This window comes from Chelmon rostratus, chromosome 1 (genome assembly GCF_017976325.1).
Source record: "Chelmon rostratus isolate fCheRos1 chromosome 1, fCheRos1.pri, whole genome shotgun sequence".
Lineage (NCBI taxonomy): Eukaryota > Metazoa > Chordata > Actinopteri > Chaetodontiformes > Chaetodontidae > Chelmon > Chelmon rostratus.
The window spans coordinates 29,297,983-29,316,803 of NC_055658.1; the positions used below are offsets into that span (position 1 = coordinate 29,297,983).

Genomic DNA, 18,821 nt, shown 5'->3' on the forward strand with positions numbered 1-18,821 from the left:
ACATACATACAAACAACATACCTGCTGTACTGTATGTGTAAATGTTCACAGCTCTTCCAGTGTGGTCTGTGTTTATTGTGACAAGCTTCATGCAACATATATTCACTTATCAGCTCTAAAACTCAAGTTAAATAAAATGCATTTTGTGCCATAAGCTGCCGAATTTTCTTTGCTTGCTGTCGTTCAAGCTTCAGTTAGATGTAGCTCCAGTTCATGGGTTGAGTTTTAATAGTTCAGACCACCGGTACTTTCAAATGTATTGAGGGGGAGAGAGGAAGCGAGAGAGAGAGATAGCGAGTAGGAGATCCTATTACAATGCTATCCATCTTGGGAATTTCCTGCAGCCGACTTTAGTATTGAGCAGGACAAACACCGAAATGCTTCAGCCTCTGTTCATAATGCAATTCTTTAACTCGGACCGAACTTTTCAAGGCAGAAAAGTTTCACTTTGTGTTCATTTTCTGCAACGTCGAAGCAGAGACATCAGTTTTGGCTCTCAGAACCAGGAATCCCGTGTGCTGACGTCCTCGCACGGCTCAGCATTTTAACAGTGACTCATAATATGCTTAACTTTGATGCCAAATATCATTTTGAGATGGTGCGACTTTCCTCAAAGGGTATCTAACTCATTTTAAAATGGGTGTTACTTCACTGCATGCGCAAGCTGGTCAGTCTAGTTATGTAACCTTGACTGCTGCTGGCACGGCCGCCCTTTAAAGCAAAAAGCCAGACAGTCTCAGGTCTGCACTAAAGCATGGCTGCATACGCTTTACTGACCTCTACCTCCGCACTACTTAACCTCAGTGTGGCTTTCATTCTCATGCACGGCGATGTGATAGGCCAGTCATGCACAGCTTGACATCATTAAGATAAACACAAAAAGCTTAAACAGCATTCTTTCGGTAAAGTAGGTCCTAGCCTGCAGAAACTAGGCTACTATGAACTCACTGTCCTCAGATACAATATTTCATGGATGGATAGCATTGTGGTGATAGAGGACATGGTCTTCTGACACCCGGACTGCCTCTGGACCACAACAAACCCTGCAGTTTTCTAAACCGCACCAACCACCACACACGGGGCTATAAGGGTTGCAGCACTGGCTCTTACTGGATCCTGTTTGTGTATGTGAGCGAGTGTGTGTCTGCCTGCCTCGCTGTCTGTCAGTGTGTCTGAGCTGCGGCCGTCTACGGCTCTGTTTCCTAACACACCTCTCCGCAGCGCATCCAAAAAGCAGGGGAAGCAACAGTCTGCTGTGGTCGACTCAAATAGAGCATATAAACAACACCATAAATCCTCCCTTCAGACCTCTAACTCCATACAGTTAAGGTTTGGATTATCACATCTCCACCTCTCACAGGTCAGACAGGACTCAGCCACGCAACCGCTAACCGTCCTGGCAGTAGTGGCGACTGTGACTCTGTGGCTGCTTGTCTGAAAACAATTTCTTTGTCTCGCTCACAGCTCTGCAATGCGTCCTTTGACATACTCGCCCCTGTTTTCATGTGTTACCCAACCAAAGAAAACAACAAGGACAGGGCACATTCATTTAATCAAATCATCCTTTCCCTCCACCACAACTACGCTGCTCTTCAAAGCCTCTTTTCAGCCTCCGAGTTGTTTCTATATTTACTCCTTTTTACTACAGTCTAAGAGGAGCCCATGAAACCAGCCATTTGTGCCATAAAACCGTTTGTGACGACTGGGGCTGTTGTAAGGACTTGTTTTGATCCACTAAAGCCGACATGGCAGTGAGCTGAGCTGGGCTAATGCCACACCTGTGGGGCCGACGTGAAGACAGCTCTTCACCTTCTGCGGTTCACCCGCTCTGTCTGTGTTTACGCTGAGTGGAGCTGGCCTCGGGAGAAATTACACCGCAGGTTCAGACACAACAAGACACTCTGTAATCCATAGATGGCATTAGACATTTAAATTGTACGCATTTCACTGCTGTTGCTGCAACACGTAGGTGGTGGAGGAAGTATTTAGAGTTAAATCTTTCACTTCAGTAAAAGTAGCAAGACCACAAGTTAAAAATGTTGGGTTACAAGCTCGAGTGCAGCCAGAGTTTGCACTGAAATAAAGATGCACAAGCATTATAAGGTCGGAGCACTGAGGTGTTTTGAAGAATGGCCCCTTTCAAAGTGTTTACAAGGGCCATATGTCATGATTGGTTCATTACCACTGATGCATTAACATATAAAAAGCAATGTAGAACTCCAGAGGCCCCTGACAGCACAAAGTCAACTGGTCTGTACTGATTTCACTGAAAAATGTGTTTGGGAATATGACGCAATAAAGGATAGTCTTGTGATAAGGGTTTAAAGGTGGGTCCTGCTTTACCTGTTGCATTTGTCAAATAAATCACCAAAAGCACAGTGAACAAACTTGAGTCTTGAGGCCCTTCTTGATGGTGGCCCCTGCATCAAAATCTAATTTCAAAACCTTTATTATTTCAGTTTGTGCTGCTTTAAGGGAGAATTTTGAGTATTTCCATGTTCTGCTACTTCTTTCTTCTACACTTCTGCATTTCAGAGTGAAATACTGCACTTTTTACTCCACTACAATTGTTTGACAACTGGTGTATAGTAAGACACAAAACAACATGATAATCTCATAAAGTGCAATATATCATTAATGAGTCGACCGTTGGGGAACCTTACAGTAAAGCAGTGTCTAGCTGGGGCCCCTCAACATATTTCAGATGCCTCGAGATGTTTGTGGTTTCACTAAAGAGACGTTAAATAACAAATACCTGTTTGAGGCTCAAGGAAGCATATCACAGACAAACGTCCTAAAAAAAACTTGTCTAGCAGAGCTTTATCGTCTTTCCTCTCTGACTGATCATCTCATGAACCCTCTGATTTATCACCCATCAGAGGGGGGCTGACCCCTGGGAACCACTGCAGTAAAAATACCTAACAGTATATAAAGTACTTGCTCCACCATGACCGGCTACATCACTAAACCTGTACACTGATCAGCATGAATAACTGAATAATGCAATAGATGATAACCAATCAGTCAAAGGGGCCATTTCTCTGCAGAACAAGTACTTTTACTGACGGAAAATTCTGAATACGGCACTTTTACTTGCAATGGACTATGTTTACATTGTTACACTGATGTATTTACATTGGTGTATCTTTTACTTACAGTAAGTAAATGATCTGTAGAAATCGTTTTGGACAGAGGGCCGTGCTCATAGAATACACTGTGCACAATACACAGAGAGCTGGAGGAACAGGGAGTCAAATTAATGATGTGGAGTAATAATAAAAACACTGTGAACGCTCTAAAAATAACTCAAAACTGCCCTTGGGTTAATACATTTAGTTCCTTCCCATCAACGTACACGATTTAAACAAATCTAAAATTAAAAAATCTTGTTTTGGAAAGATGCGGTGGTTACATAGTAACCGCTGTTATGCTTAAATATCTACTCTTTACCATCTGTTGAGTCACAGAAACCTAATTGCTAATGTTCTCCGTGCCCACTTATCCAGACATGCGTATGTAGAGTTATATAAGACCTGGTTGAGAAGGGAAAGTAACCTCATTCACTGTCACTTTGGTCAAAAACACCACAAAGAGAGATGTTTTCCAGAACCTTCAGTCCAGCTCTTCACATGGTACGCAGTGTGCATGAATACTGCCACACCAACCAAACGGTAAAACCTAAGGGAAATAATAACATAATGCAGCCATCCTCAGTGTGGGCCCGAGGACCATATCCTGTTATGGTGGGTCTGGGAGAGGCCTGGTGTTGCCAGTCTGGAGCAGACCACAGCCTCCCACTCCTCACCCGTCTGAATCACTGTTTACTAAGACAGGAAGGCCGTCCGCTATACAGCATCATCATCTGCTGCTGCTGCTCCATGTCTGTGACTCGCTTGTGGCTTTGGCAAAGGGGGGTTTGTGTTTTCCCCGACGGCCAAGTTTCTAAAAGCAGACACAAGCTAAAACCAAAGTCTTGCAGGATAGGGCCCAGCCTCGGAAACCGCTGCTTCTCTGAGCTGTCTACCTCTGAGGCCTCTAACACCCCCTCCTCCTGGAAAAACACAGCCCTATTCAATCAACCAATTAGCTAATTAAGAGCAGATCCTGTGAGAGAGCCAGTTGGTAAAATACGATCATGCCTGAGGGAAAAGAAAATTTGTGATTTTAATGAAGAAAAAGAATAATAATAATAAACAGAGAACCTTGAGATGTGATTGAAAGTTCAGGAAAAAGCGAGAAAGTGAAGATTTTTTAGTCAAATATTAGAATGATTCATGATTATGTGAACACTGTTATTTAAAGAATATTATTTTGTATTTTCTCCTCTAATGGTTAGAGATCAACGGGCCTCTAAAAGTCTTTCTTTCTCTGAACTTTATTTGCTGCCACCCTTCATTCATACATTGAAATCACCAAAATACAGCAATAAAACAGGATGCTTGTTCCTGGTAAGTAAAATACATAAAAAGGACCATATTCATAACTGATTGAATAATAATATTAGCTACAGATCTCTTTTTGTTTTTAGGAGTATCTTTGCCTCCAATGAGCCCCTGCTGAAGTTGTGTATATGACAGGCTTGAGCAGAACTTCTTTCCTTTTTTACGCATCACACTGACCCAGTTTCAGAAAAATGAAAAAATAACAACACTTAGTGTTTAAAAAGGCATCATATATGGAGCCACCGTATATAGACCTACTCAGAAAAAATGTCAAACAAAACCCAAAGTCAAGGTACTGAAAACTATATTCAAAATGTGGCTTCCACTGCATTGCCTCACTTTCATCAGTGTGGGATCAGGTTGCCCCTCTCCATGAGTCTGGACCCCCTCCATGGCCACACTGTGGTGCAGTTTCCGCTCTAAGACGGACGAGGCGGGGGTGGGCCAAGCCATGTTGGTTTTGACTGAGTTTCCTGCTGTAGTAGTAAGTATAAAATTAGAGTTTTATGTGAATTGTCCGGGGCTGGAACAGACACATGCTTGTGTTGGGATGGAGAGGAATGTAACCTACTTTTCTGTCAACAAACTCCTGTTTGTATGGTGGGTACATGACAATGGTGTATAAAATGTGTGTGAAAAGAGACAATGTTTGGTGAAAACAACTGCCTAGTGTTTACCAAGACAGTGACAATTTAAGGTTTATGGGGGAAAGAGCTGAATCGGGAAACAAGGAGGGTAAGAATCAAGAATCAACCCAAGATCAGCCCTGATGCTTCATTCTACCTGCTGGTTAATTGCAATTAACTACATTCACCTGGCATCCGAGGTGATCAGGTAATCCGCCCACGATTAGGTGGATGTCATTAAAAACAAGCAGAGAACGGGCATTGTGAAGCACTAGTTTACATCTGAAGTGTTGAATTGTGTGCAATGCTTGGAAGACATAGAGTCTGCAGGTTTTTATTAAAACACAGATTACATGTGGTGAACTCACTAATGAGATATTCCTTTCTGATTGCAGGTGGTGCAAATCAGTTATGCCAGCTGGTGCAGAAATGCTGAAGCAAAAAAAACAAACACCTGCAGAAGTCTGGCCTTCCATGCAGCACAGAGCTCTGGTGAGATGACTTCTGGTCTCTGCTGACACCTGGTGGACTGGGACGCTTACTGCACCTCATACAGTTACTTATTGTGCATGTGGTCCTGAAAAGAGTGAGTTCAGCCCACATGCATCGACATGCATTAAAATTCATATGTGTGCACCCGTGACCAACAGCACCACAGCGAGTACCAAAACTCACACATACTGGGGTGCACAGCTTAGAAGATGCTTTGGTAGAGCCATAAAAATTAAATACATAAATCACATCACCCCAAACCAGTTTGTGCTGCTTTTATTATTAATTGTACAAACAGAGTTCCAGGCGTAAGTAGTGCATAGAAGCCTTCTGAAAGGTCTGTTTAAACACATTTACAGATGCTGTGTGTGATCTGGGCAAAGTTTGGTACATATTATTGTCCGTTCTCATATTATCCGAACCCCGGAAATGCAGTCAAAGTTAAATTTAGCGCAGACCTCTGTTTGATTTTAAACGACATTCCTTTTTCAGAACATTCAACACTAACAAGTCACAAAGCCCAGCAACAACGTATATTTACACCTTATCTTAAACACAAGACTGCACACACACTGATTCTCCTCCTGGTCATTGTCTCATGGCTGCAGAAGTGTCTCTGAGTAATTCGCTGCTCTCTGTGGGAAGTGCTCGAGTTTGTGTGTCATCAGAGCTTGATAGTGGGAAGTACCAGCATTTGATGATTTAGTCCTTGTCTTTGGTTTGTGGTCATCTTGGCAATGTCAGACATAAGGGATCATACCAGGGTTTTTGCAAGTTTTGGCCAAAGAATCACGAACACTATTTACTGATGTGAACCATTTTCCAAAGCATTTTTGAATGGATTTTTCTCACATTGCAGACAGACAGTTTTTCCATTTCCTCTCAATAACGACTGTCTCACACTTTCAAATGTTAAAATTCTTGCTCGCTTCCTACTGTAGTGCAGGTATAAAGATGGGTGCCGTCATTCAAGTTAAGAAAAAACATATAAGACATTTACAGTGTTTTCTAGAATACTGTTGGAAACAAAGACAAACTAAGAATTTATTTAAAGCCAGTTGCACATGTGAATGCAGAAGTGCCTCAAAACTGTTTCAATAGCTAGAAACCTGGACTCAAGCGCCACAGTTCTGTCCTTTAAAAACCTGCTGAGACATGAAACCTGCTTGATGCAGGCAATAAAGCTGTAAAGAAAAAATACTTTTATTGCCTGAACTGTGATATTGTGCAATAACTCAAAGCAAATCTGTCACATCAATGAGCACCGTCAACTGCATCACCATGCAACGATCATTTAAAATGGACAATAATAAAAGTAGATGTTAATATTCAGCCTGGTGGATTGATCATGATACCTGGACAGCAGGGAAAGGCATTTAAAGAGCTGATAATACTGGGGCGTTGGGGCCCTTGTGGTCTAGGATATGAAAAACCTAACTGCATCTCATCTTCCCAGTCTGCTCTCTCTTTGATTCTCTACAGTATTTTGTCATATAAAGGCAAAAACACCCCCAAAAAACTGAAATACTTTGGAAAATGTTCAGCGGTAATTTAACATATAGCTGATATGTTATAAATAGGCTAAAACATGCAAAACCACCTGTATTTTCCAGTAACACAGCAGACGTACTTGGGGATGGGGATCCTACGTTCTTTTAGCAGGTTTGGCAATAAGCTGCCTCTCTCGCTCGAGCTCCTTCTCACGTTGCTGCTCCTTCTCCAGCGCCTCCTTCTGCTTCTGCTGCTGCAGCTTCAAAGCTCTTTTCTGGGAGGAAACAACAGTCAACATTTACCCGATGTATGCAGCGTTTCATCTGCATCCATCCACCAATATTTGCTCCTTATCTTTGAGCGTGGCGCCAGCTACAATAATATTAGCAAAACACCCATGTTAAATCTGACTGAGATTAGAGATACCTTTAGTTTAGTTGTCTTTTCGTGGAGCAGAATCATCTCTTTCCTTATGTTCACCAGTTTATTGTGGTAAACCTTCGCCTCTGTAAACTAAAGACAACAAACTGGATGAGAAGTCTTTCCTGCCGGCCGGTGTAGAGAGAACAAACAAGAGCAACATGAGTACAAATGAGATGATACTTTAGACCAAACACACCAGTGAATTGAGGTCCAGTAAGGTATTACATTCTCTGAACTTGGTGACTTCTTGGTCCAGAGTGTCTAACAGTATCAGCTGATTTTGCCTGGTTGAGACAAAAGAGAAACAAATGTCATCAAGTGCACGTTCCCACCAAAACATGACTCGTGTTTAAAGGACATCTATGAAATATTCAAGTCAACAGAGAGAAAAAATGTATATGTATGTTACTCATTCAGACAATGGCAGGATGTTTAAAAGTGTCCCACAGAGGAAAGACAGCTGAGGTTGTTTTACATGGCTGAGTGCACTCAGCACTACCAGCATTAAAGCCACCGGTCAACCCATCCATCCGGTTCTGCTTGATGCATGCTTACCCCACACCACCACTTTGCTTCCTGCATACTGGTGTCTGTGTCTGTCAGCATGTCTGCGGGGGAATCACGTTACTGACTGCTGTGCAGGCAAAGACGGCTTGTTTCTAAAGATGCTTTGCATACCTTTTGATTTTCTTTTTAGCTTTTTAAGGACTGGTTCATCGCTGCTTCCTTTCCAATCATCCTCAACATTTAAAAGACAAATCAAAAGACAATTCACAATCATGAATCAATGAGCAGGGAAATACTCACGTGAGCTCTTGGAGGGCTCGTTTAGAGTTCTGTAGGTCTGGCAGGTAGTGAGAGAGTAAACCCTCCGTGAGTTTGTCCACTGCTTTCCTATCCACAAACACATTCTCTACAGGGGCTGAGCTCTCCACACGCACTGATTCCTGCTGTGCCAACTGGAGATCTGTCACATATTCAAGAAAACATGCATGAAGCATTTAGTGCTGTATCACCAAAGTACCTTCAATAAATTAACCAATGATTGGCCTTTTCTGTCGGGAATTTTACCTTCACAAACTTATCTCTCATACAGGCTCCCTTTCACCTCGTCTAGTCTGACACTGGAGACGTAAGACTGCATTGTTCTAACCATTCACATATCTTTGGCTCTGTACAAGGATACGACCTTTTTGGGACAAAGTTACGCAGACTGTTGATGAGATCTTTGGTTGTAAGATTCCTAAAGACCCACGGATAGTGTATTTAGGCTTGATCCCGGAAGGTATTATTCATACGAAGGATGTCTACTTGTTTAAAATTCTGATATTGGCGAGCAAGAAGACGATCACCAGGAACTGGCTGAAAAGCGACCCCCCTACACTAACAAACTGGTTGGAATTAGTAGAGGAGATTCTTTCTATGGAAAAGCTGACTCACTACTTAAGAAACAAAGCAAAGTCTTATCATCAGCGCTGGGAAAAATGGATTGACTTCCAAAAAAGGATGATGGATTATTCATCATAAGACACGTAATAATTTGGATTTATATCAAAATGAGAGTGCCCCCCATTCTTTTTGTCGTTTGACCATGTTTTGTTGTGTTTTGTTGTGCTTGTATTCTGAAAATACAAATAAAAAGTAGAAAAAAAGACTGCATTGTTCTGTTGCTGAAAGCTACCGAAGACATTGTGCAGTCCATCCCATATTTTATTTAATTTGTATTTTATTTTAATCGTGCAATAATAGAAATTGTGACCTGTAATGTGATTCTTGCAGAATGTTGAACTGCCTGATTCAGTGACTTGGAAAATCTTATATCTCATCTAAACTTACATCTCATTTTTTGCTGCTCTCTGGTCTGACCTGCTGCTGTCACTGCTTGATGCTTCAGGAATTCAGAACCAGAAATGATGGAGAAAAGACTCCTTCTACAGTGCAGCAACCTCATGAAATCATCTTTAATGTCTCCTAAAAATCTGAACATTTATATCTCTCTATTATTTCCTGGCTGTTCTCACTAAACCTCCGCTACCTGTCTATGACTGCTTTGACTGAGCCTGTGACTTGTTCATTGTCTGTTCTGTCTCAGTATAAATGTTAACAAGGCACTCTGCTCACTTGACTCATAAAAGGTGAGTTTACTCACCATGAGTACTACTCAGCCAGAGCAAACAGGTGTGTTTGTGACATATAAACATGTTTATATGTCAGGGGGGAGGGTCTAATGCCACTTTCACGTCATGTGGTAGAGATGGTGGGGATGAGACAGAGTCCCACGTTCATGTCATGAGACGACTCAAGCCGGCTGAATGGTTGCAGAGTTGGATGTGTTAGCGGTAAAGAAAAACTGTGCCATAACGATTGAAAACAACACTTGGGTCATGTGAGGGATCCATGTTTGAAAACACTCCTAAGTCATAATCATGGCTTGGATGAATGCTATTTACAAGTCAGGAACTGGTAATTACAATACCTCTGTGACATATGACATGAACACAGCATAAACAAAGATGTTTTTGACTTGTATCATGGGTAGGGACAGTAGGGACTGAAGGTCAGGATATCTAAGACTCTCTGCTGCTTTTATTTTAACTTTTCAGTCAACCTACTCAGCACAGACAGCTACATAGATCTGTAAAGCAAAGTGCATGATTAATCTTTATAACTCTAAACAGTGTTTTGATGTTCATGGTCCTTTCCTTGGACCCCCACAGGTTAGAAGGTCGCTCACAAGTGAATGAGGATGCATGAGCTGCACTGTGACAAGCACAAACTGGGGTTGGATTCATTAATCTACACTGAAAGTGGTCAGACAGGTGTGGACAACAGAGACAGGTGAAGCATCAGCACACATACCTTCACTGTGTGGAAGTTCGCTCTGAGATGAAGGTCCTTCATCTTCCATCCCCTCTACCTCCATATGCAGCGACTCTGTTCACCCAGGCCGCTATTATAACCTACAGAGACAGACAGCAAGCAATCAGACAGATGGATGTCGCATTTGATGGAAATAATCAGTTGAACATCTGAGTCATAACGTTAGCTTATCACAACGTCGAGCATTTAAACGCGAGGAAGTATCTAGCTAGCATACTGGGCTGCTTCTTCATGTGTAAGTTACATCGTGACACATTAGCAACAAGACAGTCAGCGACTCGCAGTCTGAACATTTCACCTCAGTCGACACCGTCTTACCTGTTTGACTGCGTATTTACCGGTAGTTGTAAATGTGGAGAGTTATGTTGTCCAACGAAGAAGTATGATAGCGGAACAACGGCAAGATTTTGGATTTGTTGCTGCGTCTGGAAAAAACGTCATGTGACTCTGCGTCATCACGTGACTGCGCAGGAAACCAAACTTGCTGGTGTTACCTCCGAGTGCGGAGGTAGCGCTCCGACTCTGATGTTTACGACACCATGACAGTCATTAATTTAAAAGGCAACTAAGTTTGTTCAACCGAAAACCACATGTAAAGGTAAGTCTGCCTCATTTTTCTTAAACAAGCTACCACACGACAAGAGTTGTTCGTCTGTCGTGAACTGACATGAAAAGATAGCTAACCTTTACTAGCTAGCTTGTTACTGTTTAGCCAAGGCTGTTATTTAGGGGGACTACTGAACTAAAGTTTATCTGCTCATCTGGGAATGTGTGTGACTTCAAGGACGCATATGTAACATATCAAGTCCCTAGCTTGATAATGAGACGAAAAGGTCTGTTGAGATCGCGTTGTTGAAACTGCTGAGCTGGACGGACGTGAAACGATGCTCTCAGTGTTCTGCTATCACTTTCCTTTGTCGCTCTCCCCCAGGCACTAAAATGGAGAAGAAATGCAAGTTTTCAACCCCGCCCGACACAAATATGTGAATGATTATCCCAGAAGACAGTAACGTTAACGTATAGACATAACATACCTGGATATACATTGCCCTCGTAAATATTGAAGATGTCAGGTGGGAACTTCTTGAACAAGGTACGGTCCGCATTCAGGAGGGAGCGGAGCGACTGGGACCTGAGCGACACGGCGCCCTTTGACTTCTCCGACGACCTGGTGGAGGATGAGGCCCCCAAATTTAACAAACTGAAGGTGGTGGTCTCCGGAGAGATGTCAGACTATTCTGCCGGCGCTCCTTCCAACGGAGTGGCCGTGAACACGCTGGTGGTGGCGGACGATGATGACTCCCTGCTCGAATCCTCTTCCAGCCTGGGCAGCCCGGGCTTAAACATGGACCCCTGTGACAACTGCACCAAGAAGAGGGAGAATATCAAACACAGGAGGGTGATGAAGAGGCTCATTATTGCTGCTTTGCTGTATTTCCTTTTCATGACGGGTGAAATTATAGGTAAGCATGTGCAGCATGGAACCTCACACTACATATTTTTATTCAATACAGTATTTTATCACTGCTGCTCAGTGAGTTTCCATCACAAAACCTGTCACGGAGAGGTGGAAGATGGCAGTATTTTACCACGATCAACAGGGGGGTGCATCGATTGTTCATTTCATTTAGTAATATAAGTTGAAAACATTAACTGTCGTGCTTCCTGTACAGGGTTGGTTTATCCAAATAACAATAGAATATTTTCTCACATGCTCCCAGTGGTCCGTACACAGTGGCTGCAGATCAGTGTGAAACAAAGACTACCTCCTCTAACACCATAAAACATTAACCTTCGGGAAAATGGAGCGGAGGTGCAATTACACACAGGAAATGCTGTATCTTTGTCGAGAGCGGCTGTTGTTTCACATGTGCTTTTTCAGTGCATTGAGCGCCACCAATCACAATCTGTTTCCCTACATAGTATTGTGGTGGAGGGAGATATCGTAATGCAGGCCCGTACAACACATTCACGCACTGTTGCCTCAGAAAAGATCATAACTGAATTATCACCGATGTGACTCAGACAAGATTAAAAATAAAGAATCGGCTGTTCTGTATAGGATTGAATTCTGTACAGTGCTGGTGTCCACATTATCAAAGCCACCATCTATATCCCCCAGCTCTACATCCAGATCAAAGTAGCTGCAGTTTCTGTCAGTCTGAATGGAAAGCAGCTGGAAGCCCCCTGATTGATTATACATGTCCAACCAGTATTTCAACCACTGGTGTAGGAAATCAGAAAGCCTGTCTGGCTGACTTCCTTGTGCTGAATTATTGCCTAGATTATTGATTTATTGTTGTAAAGTACCAAAGTGTTGTTGTTGTTTTACTGATCTTTAGATTATGCTGTACAAATTAATATGTGAAAAAGAAAACCACTGCACAAAAATAGAAATGTCAATGTTATTTACTGATCACATTTTCTGTTTCAGTTCCTTCACATAGGATAGTGGGCCTTTGTTTTCTGCATGAGTCTGTGTTTTCTAATGAAAAAGTGGTGACAGGAACATAGCTTCATTCATTACGTTTTAGCTTAGTCTGTGACGGTTGCAGGCTCTTAGGGGCCCATTAGATCATATACTATTTTATGCCACTGTGTTAAAAATGTAATTATTATTTGCTAAGTGAATTATACTGTATCTGTGGCTCCAAAGAACAACCACAGCTGACATCATATCTACACATCTAACCATGTACTTTGCTGTTGATGTGTATCTGCATGAAGCCCCACCCATCTAAACTGGTGTTTTGGATCTCAACATCTGTGCATGCACAAATAGCTTAGATAGTTCTCAGTAAATGTAATTTTAATAGTTTGAATTGTCTTTTACTTTCAGGTGGTTATGTGTCAAACAGCTTAGCCATCATGACTGATGCTATGCACATACTAGCAGACGTGCTGGGCATTTTGTTTTCACTGCTGGCCCTGTGGCTCTCCACCAAGCCACCCACCAAGAGATTCACCTTCGGACTGCATCGCCTCGGTAAGCCTCTGATTTCAGATGCCTTCGCACTTCTTTCCACTACCCCTTTCTCTCCACTCCGTCTGTCTTGTGTGAGGCAGCTGGGCAGAGTGCATGTGGTTTTTTGATGCAGATGAATCATTTTCAAAGAAGAAAGTGTGTGTTCAGCAGTTCAAGCCAGGTCAGATTCCAGTTAGGATGCTTTAGATTCAGTTACAAGTAGAGATGCAGATTATTGAAATTTCTGCCAATAACTGTTAGATTTACACCCCCACACTCATTCCAGTTGTACTGCAACAGCAATGTGTGTCTTGATCCCACCAGTGGAATTTACCCTTTGCTGTGTAACTGTGGTGTTTGTTGCAGATGTATTTGGTTAGTACCTGACTGTCCTGATACCTAACTGAACAACAGATGTTGCCAAATGACTGCAGTTACTCATGGAGATATCCACCAGTTACTTCAACTCAAATGTATTTTTTTTTTAAAGGAACATTTATTTTATTTAGCTTAGCCTTTTTCTACAGCAGTTGGATCCTTCAAAGCTTCCCTGTTAAAAGCTGGCTGTCACACAATTGCCTGAATCAAAACTAACCCAGTTTCATGTAATTAGCCCTTATTTACACAGAATAGAGCTGAGCAGTAAGAATGAAGAAAGAAAAGTTAAAGAACTGGAGCAGACAGAGTCATTAACAGAACAGAATAATAGACATTACACGAGGTATTGGCTCAGTTAAGAAGTCATATCCAGGTACTGAGGACGTGTATTGGGAAGAGTCCTGAGTTTACAGAGAGGTACACGTGTTTTTATTTTTAGATGACATCGCTGATTATTCCATGAGGCCGCAGCAGTTAACAGTTAAAGCAGTCTTTGCTGTGTCAGAACTGGCTGCGATTCATGAATCATCAACCCTTTACTGCAGGGGCTCGAGCATGTGTCAGGGTAAAGATAAGGTATAAGATGGCAACTGTCCAACAAGGGTTTGTAAACAAGTAAATGCCTGCAACCAGCTTTCTCATATAAAATGCATTGATGAGTGTAGTAATTATCACCGCTTGCCGCGTGAAAAGAATCAAAGGGCCTTGTGTGGAGGCAACATCCAGGAAAGGAAATGATAGCGAAACTTTATGATCCTGTCTCTACACGTCAGAGCAAAACTGGTTCTGTCTCTGTAGGAAAAAGCTTTGTTGAGTGTTGTAGTTTCCAAAACAGTTACAAAGGGCCTCTTTCAGTGTATGAAAGTGGAATAATTTCTCGCAGGATTATTTCTCACAGTGTGTTCACTTGATCCCTGCAGGAACTGTAATACAAAACATATTGGATCACAAACCGCACGTAGCATAGAGACTGAGGTGTACCTCCATGTTGCGTAAGGCTAAGCAAGTAATTGAGCAAATTTTGAAGTGTGACTCCTTAAAGCATGGATGTAATGATTAAATTTTAACAGACTTAGTAATTTTGTTATATTCATAGTACTGTGTAGTATTCACAGTTGGAATTTTTGGGCGGTTTTTACCCCATACTGTCTAGCTAAGCTCCCCAAGTATGTAGGCACATTCTTCCTGTCTTAACCTATTTGTTGAAATCAGAGTTTCCCTCCCAGCTTCCATTTTTGTTGTTATGAATATGCTTTGTATATACAACTGATTGTGATTTCCTGGCCTAGAGGTGGTATCTGCAGTCGTCAGTGTGGCGCTCATCTACATTCTGACCGCCGTTCTGCTCTACGAGGCGGTTCAGAGGACAATACACCAAGACTTTGACATAGATGGGGATGTCATGCTCATCACTGCAGCTGTGGGGGTGGCTGTCAACCTCATGTAAGCGAAAGCTCAAAGTTTCGTCTAAAATGCACTTCACAGCTTTGAGTTGCTGGTCCTCTCTGTGTGTAATGTTTGAACGCAGTTAGTTGCTGAATAAATGAATAAAAACTCACTGACTTCCGTCTACAAGTCAGTTAAACAATGATAGGAATTGGACGAAATATATCTAAATTGAACTGAAACAAATCCCCTGTCTTTGCTTTCCTGTGTCTTTAGAATGGGTTTCTTGTTAAACCAAGGTGGACACCTCCACTCTCACGGCCACGGTCACTCCCACGGCCCCGCAGCTGCCTCGAGCTCACAGTCTGCTGGATCCGGTCAGCGGCAGCACGGCAGCCTGGCTGTAAGAGCTGCCTTCATCCACGCTTTGGGAGACCTCCTCCAGAGTGTCGGAGTGCTCATTGCTGCCTACATTGTCCGCTTCAAGGTACCCTGCCTTTTTAAAGAATTGTTTACTTTTAATTGTCACATCCTAGAACCATTGTTTAGGAAATGTTAACTCTCTTAGAGTATTTGATTATTTGAGCGTGCAATAGGCGCTCGACAAATGCACTTAGTAACTAATTAAGCTTCAAGAAAGTTGACCTGATGTAACTTTCTGACTTCAAAGCCGGAGTTTAAGTTGGCAGACCCCATCTGCACCTACATCTTCTCCGTTCTGGTTCTCTTCACCACATTCCGCATCATACGTGACACAGTCGCCATTGTGCTGGAGGGTAAGTGTTTGGTCTTGGTCCCTGAGTCTTGTTGCAGAGTGTTACGAGTGGTGTAGCTGCATTATGGTGTTGTGTTCATCCTGCTGTGTCAGGTGTTCCCAGGCATCTGGACACTCTGCGAATCAAAGAGGACCTTCTGAAGCTGGAGGATGTCCAATCGGTCGACGAGCTGAATGTCTGGGCGCTGACGGCTGACAAGACTGCAGCACTAGTGCATCTCCAGCTCAGTGAGTAGCTAAATGCATACATACATGTGTCAGTACACCCAATAATACATATTTTAGATACAGAATTTGATGCAGAGCTGTAATTTGAAAAAATATTCAAATAAGTCAAGTCAACAGTTGTCATTTGGATGTGGTTACAGCTTGACGTGTTGTTGGATATGTTGGCTCGTTGTGTCTGGATTTTGGCGAGAGTGTCCAGGAACATCTATCTTCAAAATTTCCATAGATTCTCAGAAGAATACTTGTCAGTGTTCTGGCGTAGCTGCTTTTGGCTTGACCACTTTGATTTAGATATTTTCCAGTGTTGACTTGGCAGTGTGTTAAATGTCAGTGACATGTCAGGGCAGAAATGCTTGTCGAAGGTCTTAATTCCCCCCGTGGCGAGGTCTGCTCTGGAATTTGCTTGTATTTGGGTTTAATCTTTGTTTTAATGATGCTGCCACTTTCGGGCTTCACGGAAGGGATGATGTTGGATGGATCATATAATGAGACTTGTTTCTGCCAAATGAAGCACTTTGCAGTGTGGCTCAAGATGTCATTGTTAATATCATCAGAGCACAGAATATTTTTTTGCCTTTCATCTCTAAGACAGTTGAGAGCCAGTTCTTCCCTTGGCTCTCACCCTTCTTCTTTGCACCATCCACGTTCATTTAAAAACAAACACTGATATAGTCATGTGGGATTAGCCTTGTGAAGCAAAACACAAGACCATGACCTCTTACCTCATGTCTAAATCTGAGTCCTAATTCCTTTCTACATATTTAAATCTAAGCAGGCAGAATATGTTGTCTGCTCGCACCGAAAAGGTGTCACAAAACAGATACTCAAAGTAAAAAACATTTAAAATAAAAATATTAAAAGTGTATGATTTTGTTGAGATGTGTGTGACTGTGCTGCTGATGGACGCTATTCTCTGCAAGGTAATTCACAAAGTTTTTGAATTAAGGCAAACATCCCAGCATTTTGATGCCTTATGAGGTTTGATTGGCAGAGACTGCAGTTTGACTGACATGTATCTGTGCTGGGATCATGTCATGTCAAATGGTTATGTATGTTGATTACTTTGTTTTCTACCACCTGGAAAAATCAGTATATACTGTACAGAGTAGTATGTAGAAGGGAGTAGACCTTCATAACAGGAAAGCACACGGGTAACTAATGACATTAAATATAACTCAGTCCATTACATTTGTGAATTATTCCAGTCAGTAAGATGAAACCTGAATGGAATTCATTCTTTACTAATTTCATTATTTATACCTGTTTTTCCTTCGATGGCTTGTCAAAAAGTTTGGGGAAGGGTCTATTGGGATATTCTGTAAGTGGTTTCGTTTCCATTCACATGCATGTCTGTGTTCACAGCGCCCTCTAGTGCTAACAACTGGGAGGACGTCCAGGCGAAGGCCCGCCACCTGCTGCTTCACACCTACGGTCTCACCAGGTGCACAGTGCAGGTGCAGACTCACAGGCAGAGGCCTGTGCACAGTTGTGCACACTGCCAACAGCCCAGCGCCTAAAGAGAGACTCACGCTCAGTGCATTTCATGGAGCCAGACAGCAGAGGATACAGGGCCTGGATGTCCGCCTCAGTGCCAGAGCAGGAGCAGCCGTATATGTTTTGCATGGAAAGAGACTGGTGCCAAAGGCCAGTCAGTGGAACAACAGCAGATGCACATTTCTAATGAAAGGATCACTACAGCCTCCAGGGACCTTGTGCTCTTAAAAACTTGCTCCTAATTCACCATTCAAGCCTATTGCAACAGTTAACTTTTTTTTGTATTTTGGCTGTTTGATTTATCACGACTGATGTTTTGTCATCAGATGTAAAATTCACTTTTTGTTAACTAGATGTGAGGACTGTATACTAAGATTTTTTTTATTTTACTGAGGATGTCAGCAAATGAAAACGTACCTCATGTCATTTGATAAAAACTGTCGTCACAGTGCGTATAAGCTGTATTCCTTACCACTGGCATAAGTAAGGCAAAAAACCTTTATCATCATGTCCCTTTAGACATTACATCTCATCAAATGCACTTAATGATTAATATTCTTCAGCCAAAGTCTGTTGTGAGGCAGATTTTTAAAAAGACAGCAACCTTAGATATTGTTAAAGCAGTTTATATTGGCTGTAGTGACCAACACTTAAAGTACCTACACTTTTAACACTTGACGTTTTGTTCTAGCATTTCACGTAATTAATTGTGGCGAGCAGGCTACTGACAATCAAAGTGTGATTGACTTTGAGGATAAATGCCGACTTCAGTATGATTTCAGCCTTACACTCTATACTGAGCTAATTTCGTATGAACTGGCAGTATGATAATGCAGACGGGTTTGAGAAATCTACAGTATTTCACAGTTGCTGTGATTTTTCAGGTACAGAGGGATGAGTTGAAATTTGCCAATAATAGTGTTAATAGTGTTTTCTCTTCAAGTGTTGAGAGCTTGTGGGGGTGTTTATGGTAAACCTGTTCACATCTCTGATATTAATCATGAGGAAAAATCAGGAACTGGATCACTGTTTTTGTTTATAATAAAGTATTTAATCCTTTGTGTCTCTCAGTATCTCATTTTTCTGGACAGCTTCACGTGTCTCCACTGTTTCTCACTGTTGTAGATATTTGACAGATCTTAGTCCACATATGTGTTAATCATTTGTGAGTTTAAAAAAAACAATAAGTACAAACAACTTACTATGGTGTGCTGGTTGCCGTCACTTTTAAACACTAGGTG

At 42.1% G+C, this 18,821-nt stretch overlaps 2 protein-coding genes across 2 annotated transcripts; one reads left to right on the top strand and one right to left on the bottom strand.

Annotated features, from left to right (window-relative positions):
* Positions 1-5,821: 5,821 nt before the first annotated feature.
* Positions 5,822-10,809, bottom strand: bloc1s6 (biogenesis of lysosomal organelles complex-1, subunit 6, pallidin). Its single transcript, XM_041961678.1, has 6 exons — positions 10,673-10,809; positions 10,334-10,434; positions 8,282-8,441; positions 7,671-7,758; positions 7,478-7,564; positions 5,822-7,325 (listed from the first exon to the last, which is right to left on the bottom strand). The coding sequence occupies exons 2-6, from the start codon at positions 10,395-10,397 to the stop codon at positions 7,206-7,208; spliced, it is 519 nt and encodes a 172-aa protein (XP_041817612.1). The 5' UTR covers positions 10,398-10,434; positions 10,673-10,809; the 3' UTR covers positions 5,822-7,205.
* A 3-nt stretch (positions 10,810-10,812) lies between these two features.
* On the top strand, positions 10,813-18,639 carry slc30a4 (solute carrier family 30 member 4). Its single transcript, XM_041961560.1, has 8 exons — positions 10,813-10,952; positions 11,286-11,817; positions 13,194-13,340; positions 14,987-15,140; positions 15,360-15,570; positions 15,754-15,859; positions 15,952-16,086; positions 17,449-18,639. The coding sequence occupies exons 2-8, from the start codon at positions 11,421-11,423 to the stop codon at positions 17,601-17,603; spliced, it is 1,305 nt and encodes a 434-aa protein (XP_041817494.1). The 5' UTR covers positions 10,813-10,952; positions 11,286-11,420; the 3' UTR covers positions 17,604-18,639.
* The last annotated feature ends 182 nt before the right edge of the window (positions 18,640-18,821 follow it).

Coding starts and splice junctions, on each gene's coding strand:
- slc30a4 (XM_041961560.1), top strand. CDS start 11,421: ATGTCAGGTGGGAACTTCTTGAACAAGGTACGGTCCGCATTCAGGAGG. Junction 11,818..13,193: donor CATGACGGGTGAAATTATAG/GTAAGCATGTGC, acceptor TTTTACTTTCAG/GTGGTTATGTGTCAAACAGC. Junction 15,860..15,951: donor AGTCGCCATTGTGCTGGAGG/GTAAGTGTTTGG, acceptor CTGCTGTGTCAG/GTGTTCCCAGGCATCTGGAC.
- bloc1s6 (XM_041961678.1), bottom strand. CDS start 10,397: ATGGAGGTAGAGGGGATGGAAGATGAAGGACCTTCATCTCAGAGCGAA. Junction 7,565..7,670: donor TACTGGACCTCAATTCACTG/GTGTGTTTGGTC, acceptor TGTTGTCTTTAG/TTTACAGAGGCGAAGGTTTA. Junction 7,326..7,477: donor AAAAGACAACTAAACTAAAG/GTATCTCTAATC, acceptor GTTTCCTCCCAG/AAAAGAGCTTTGAAGCTGCA.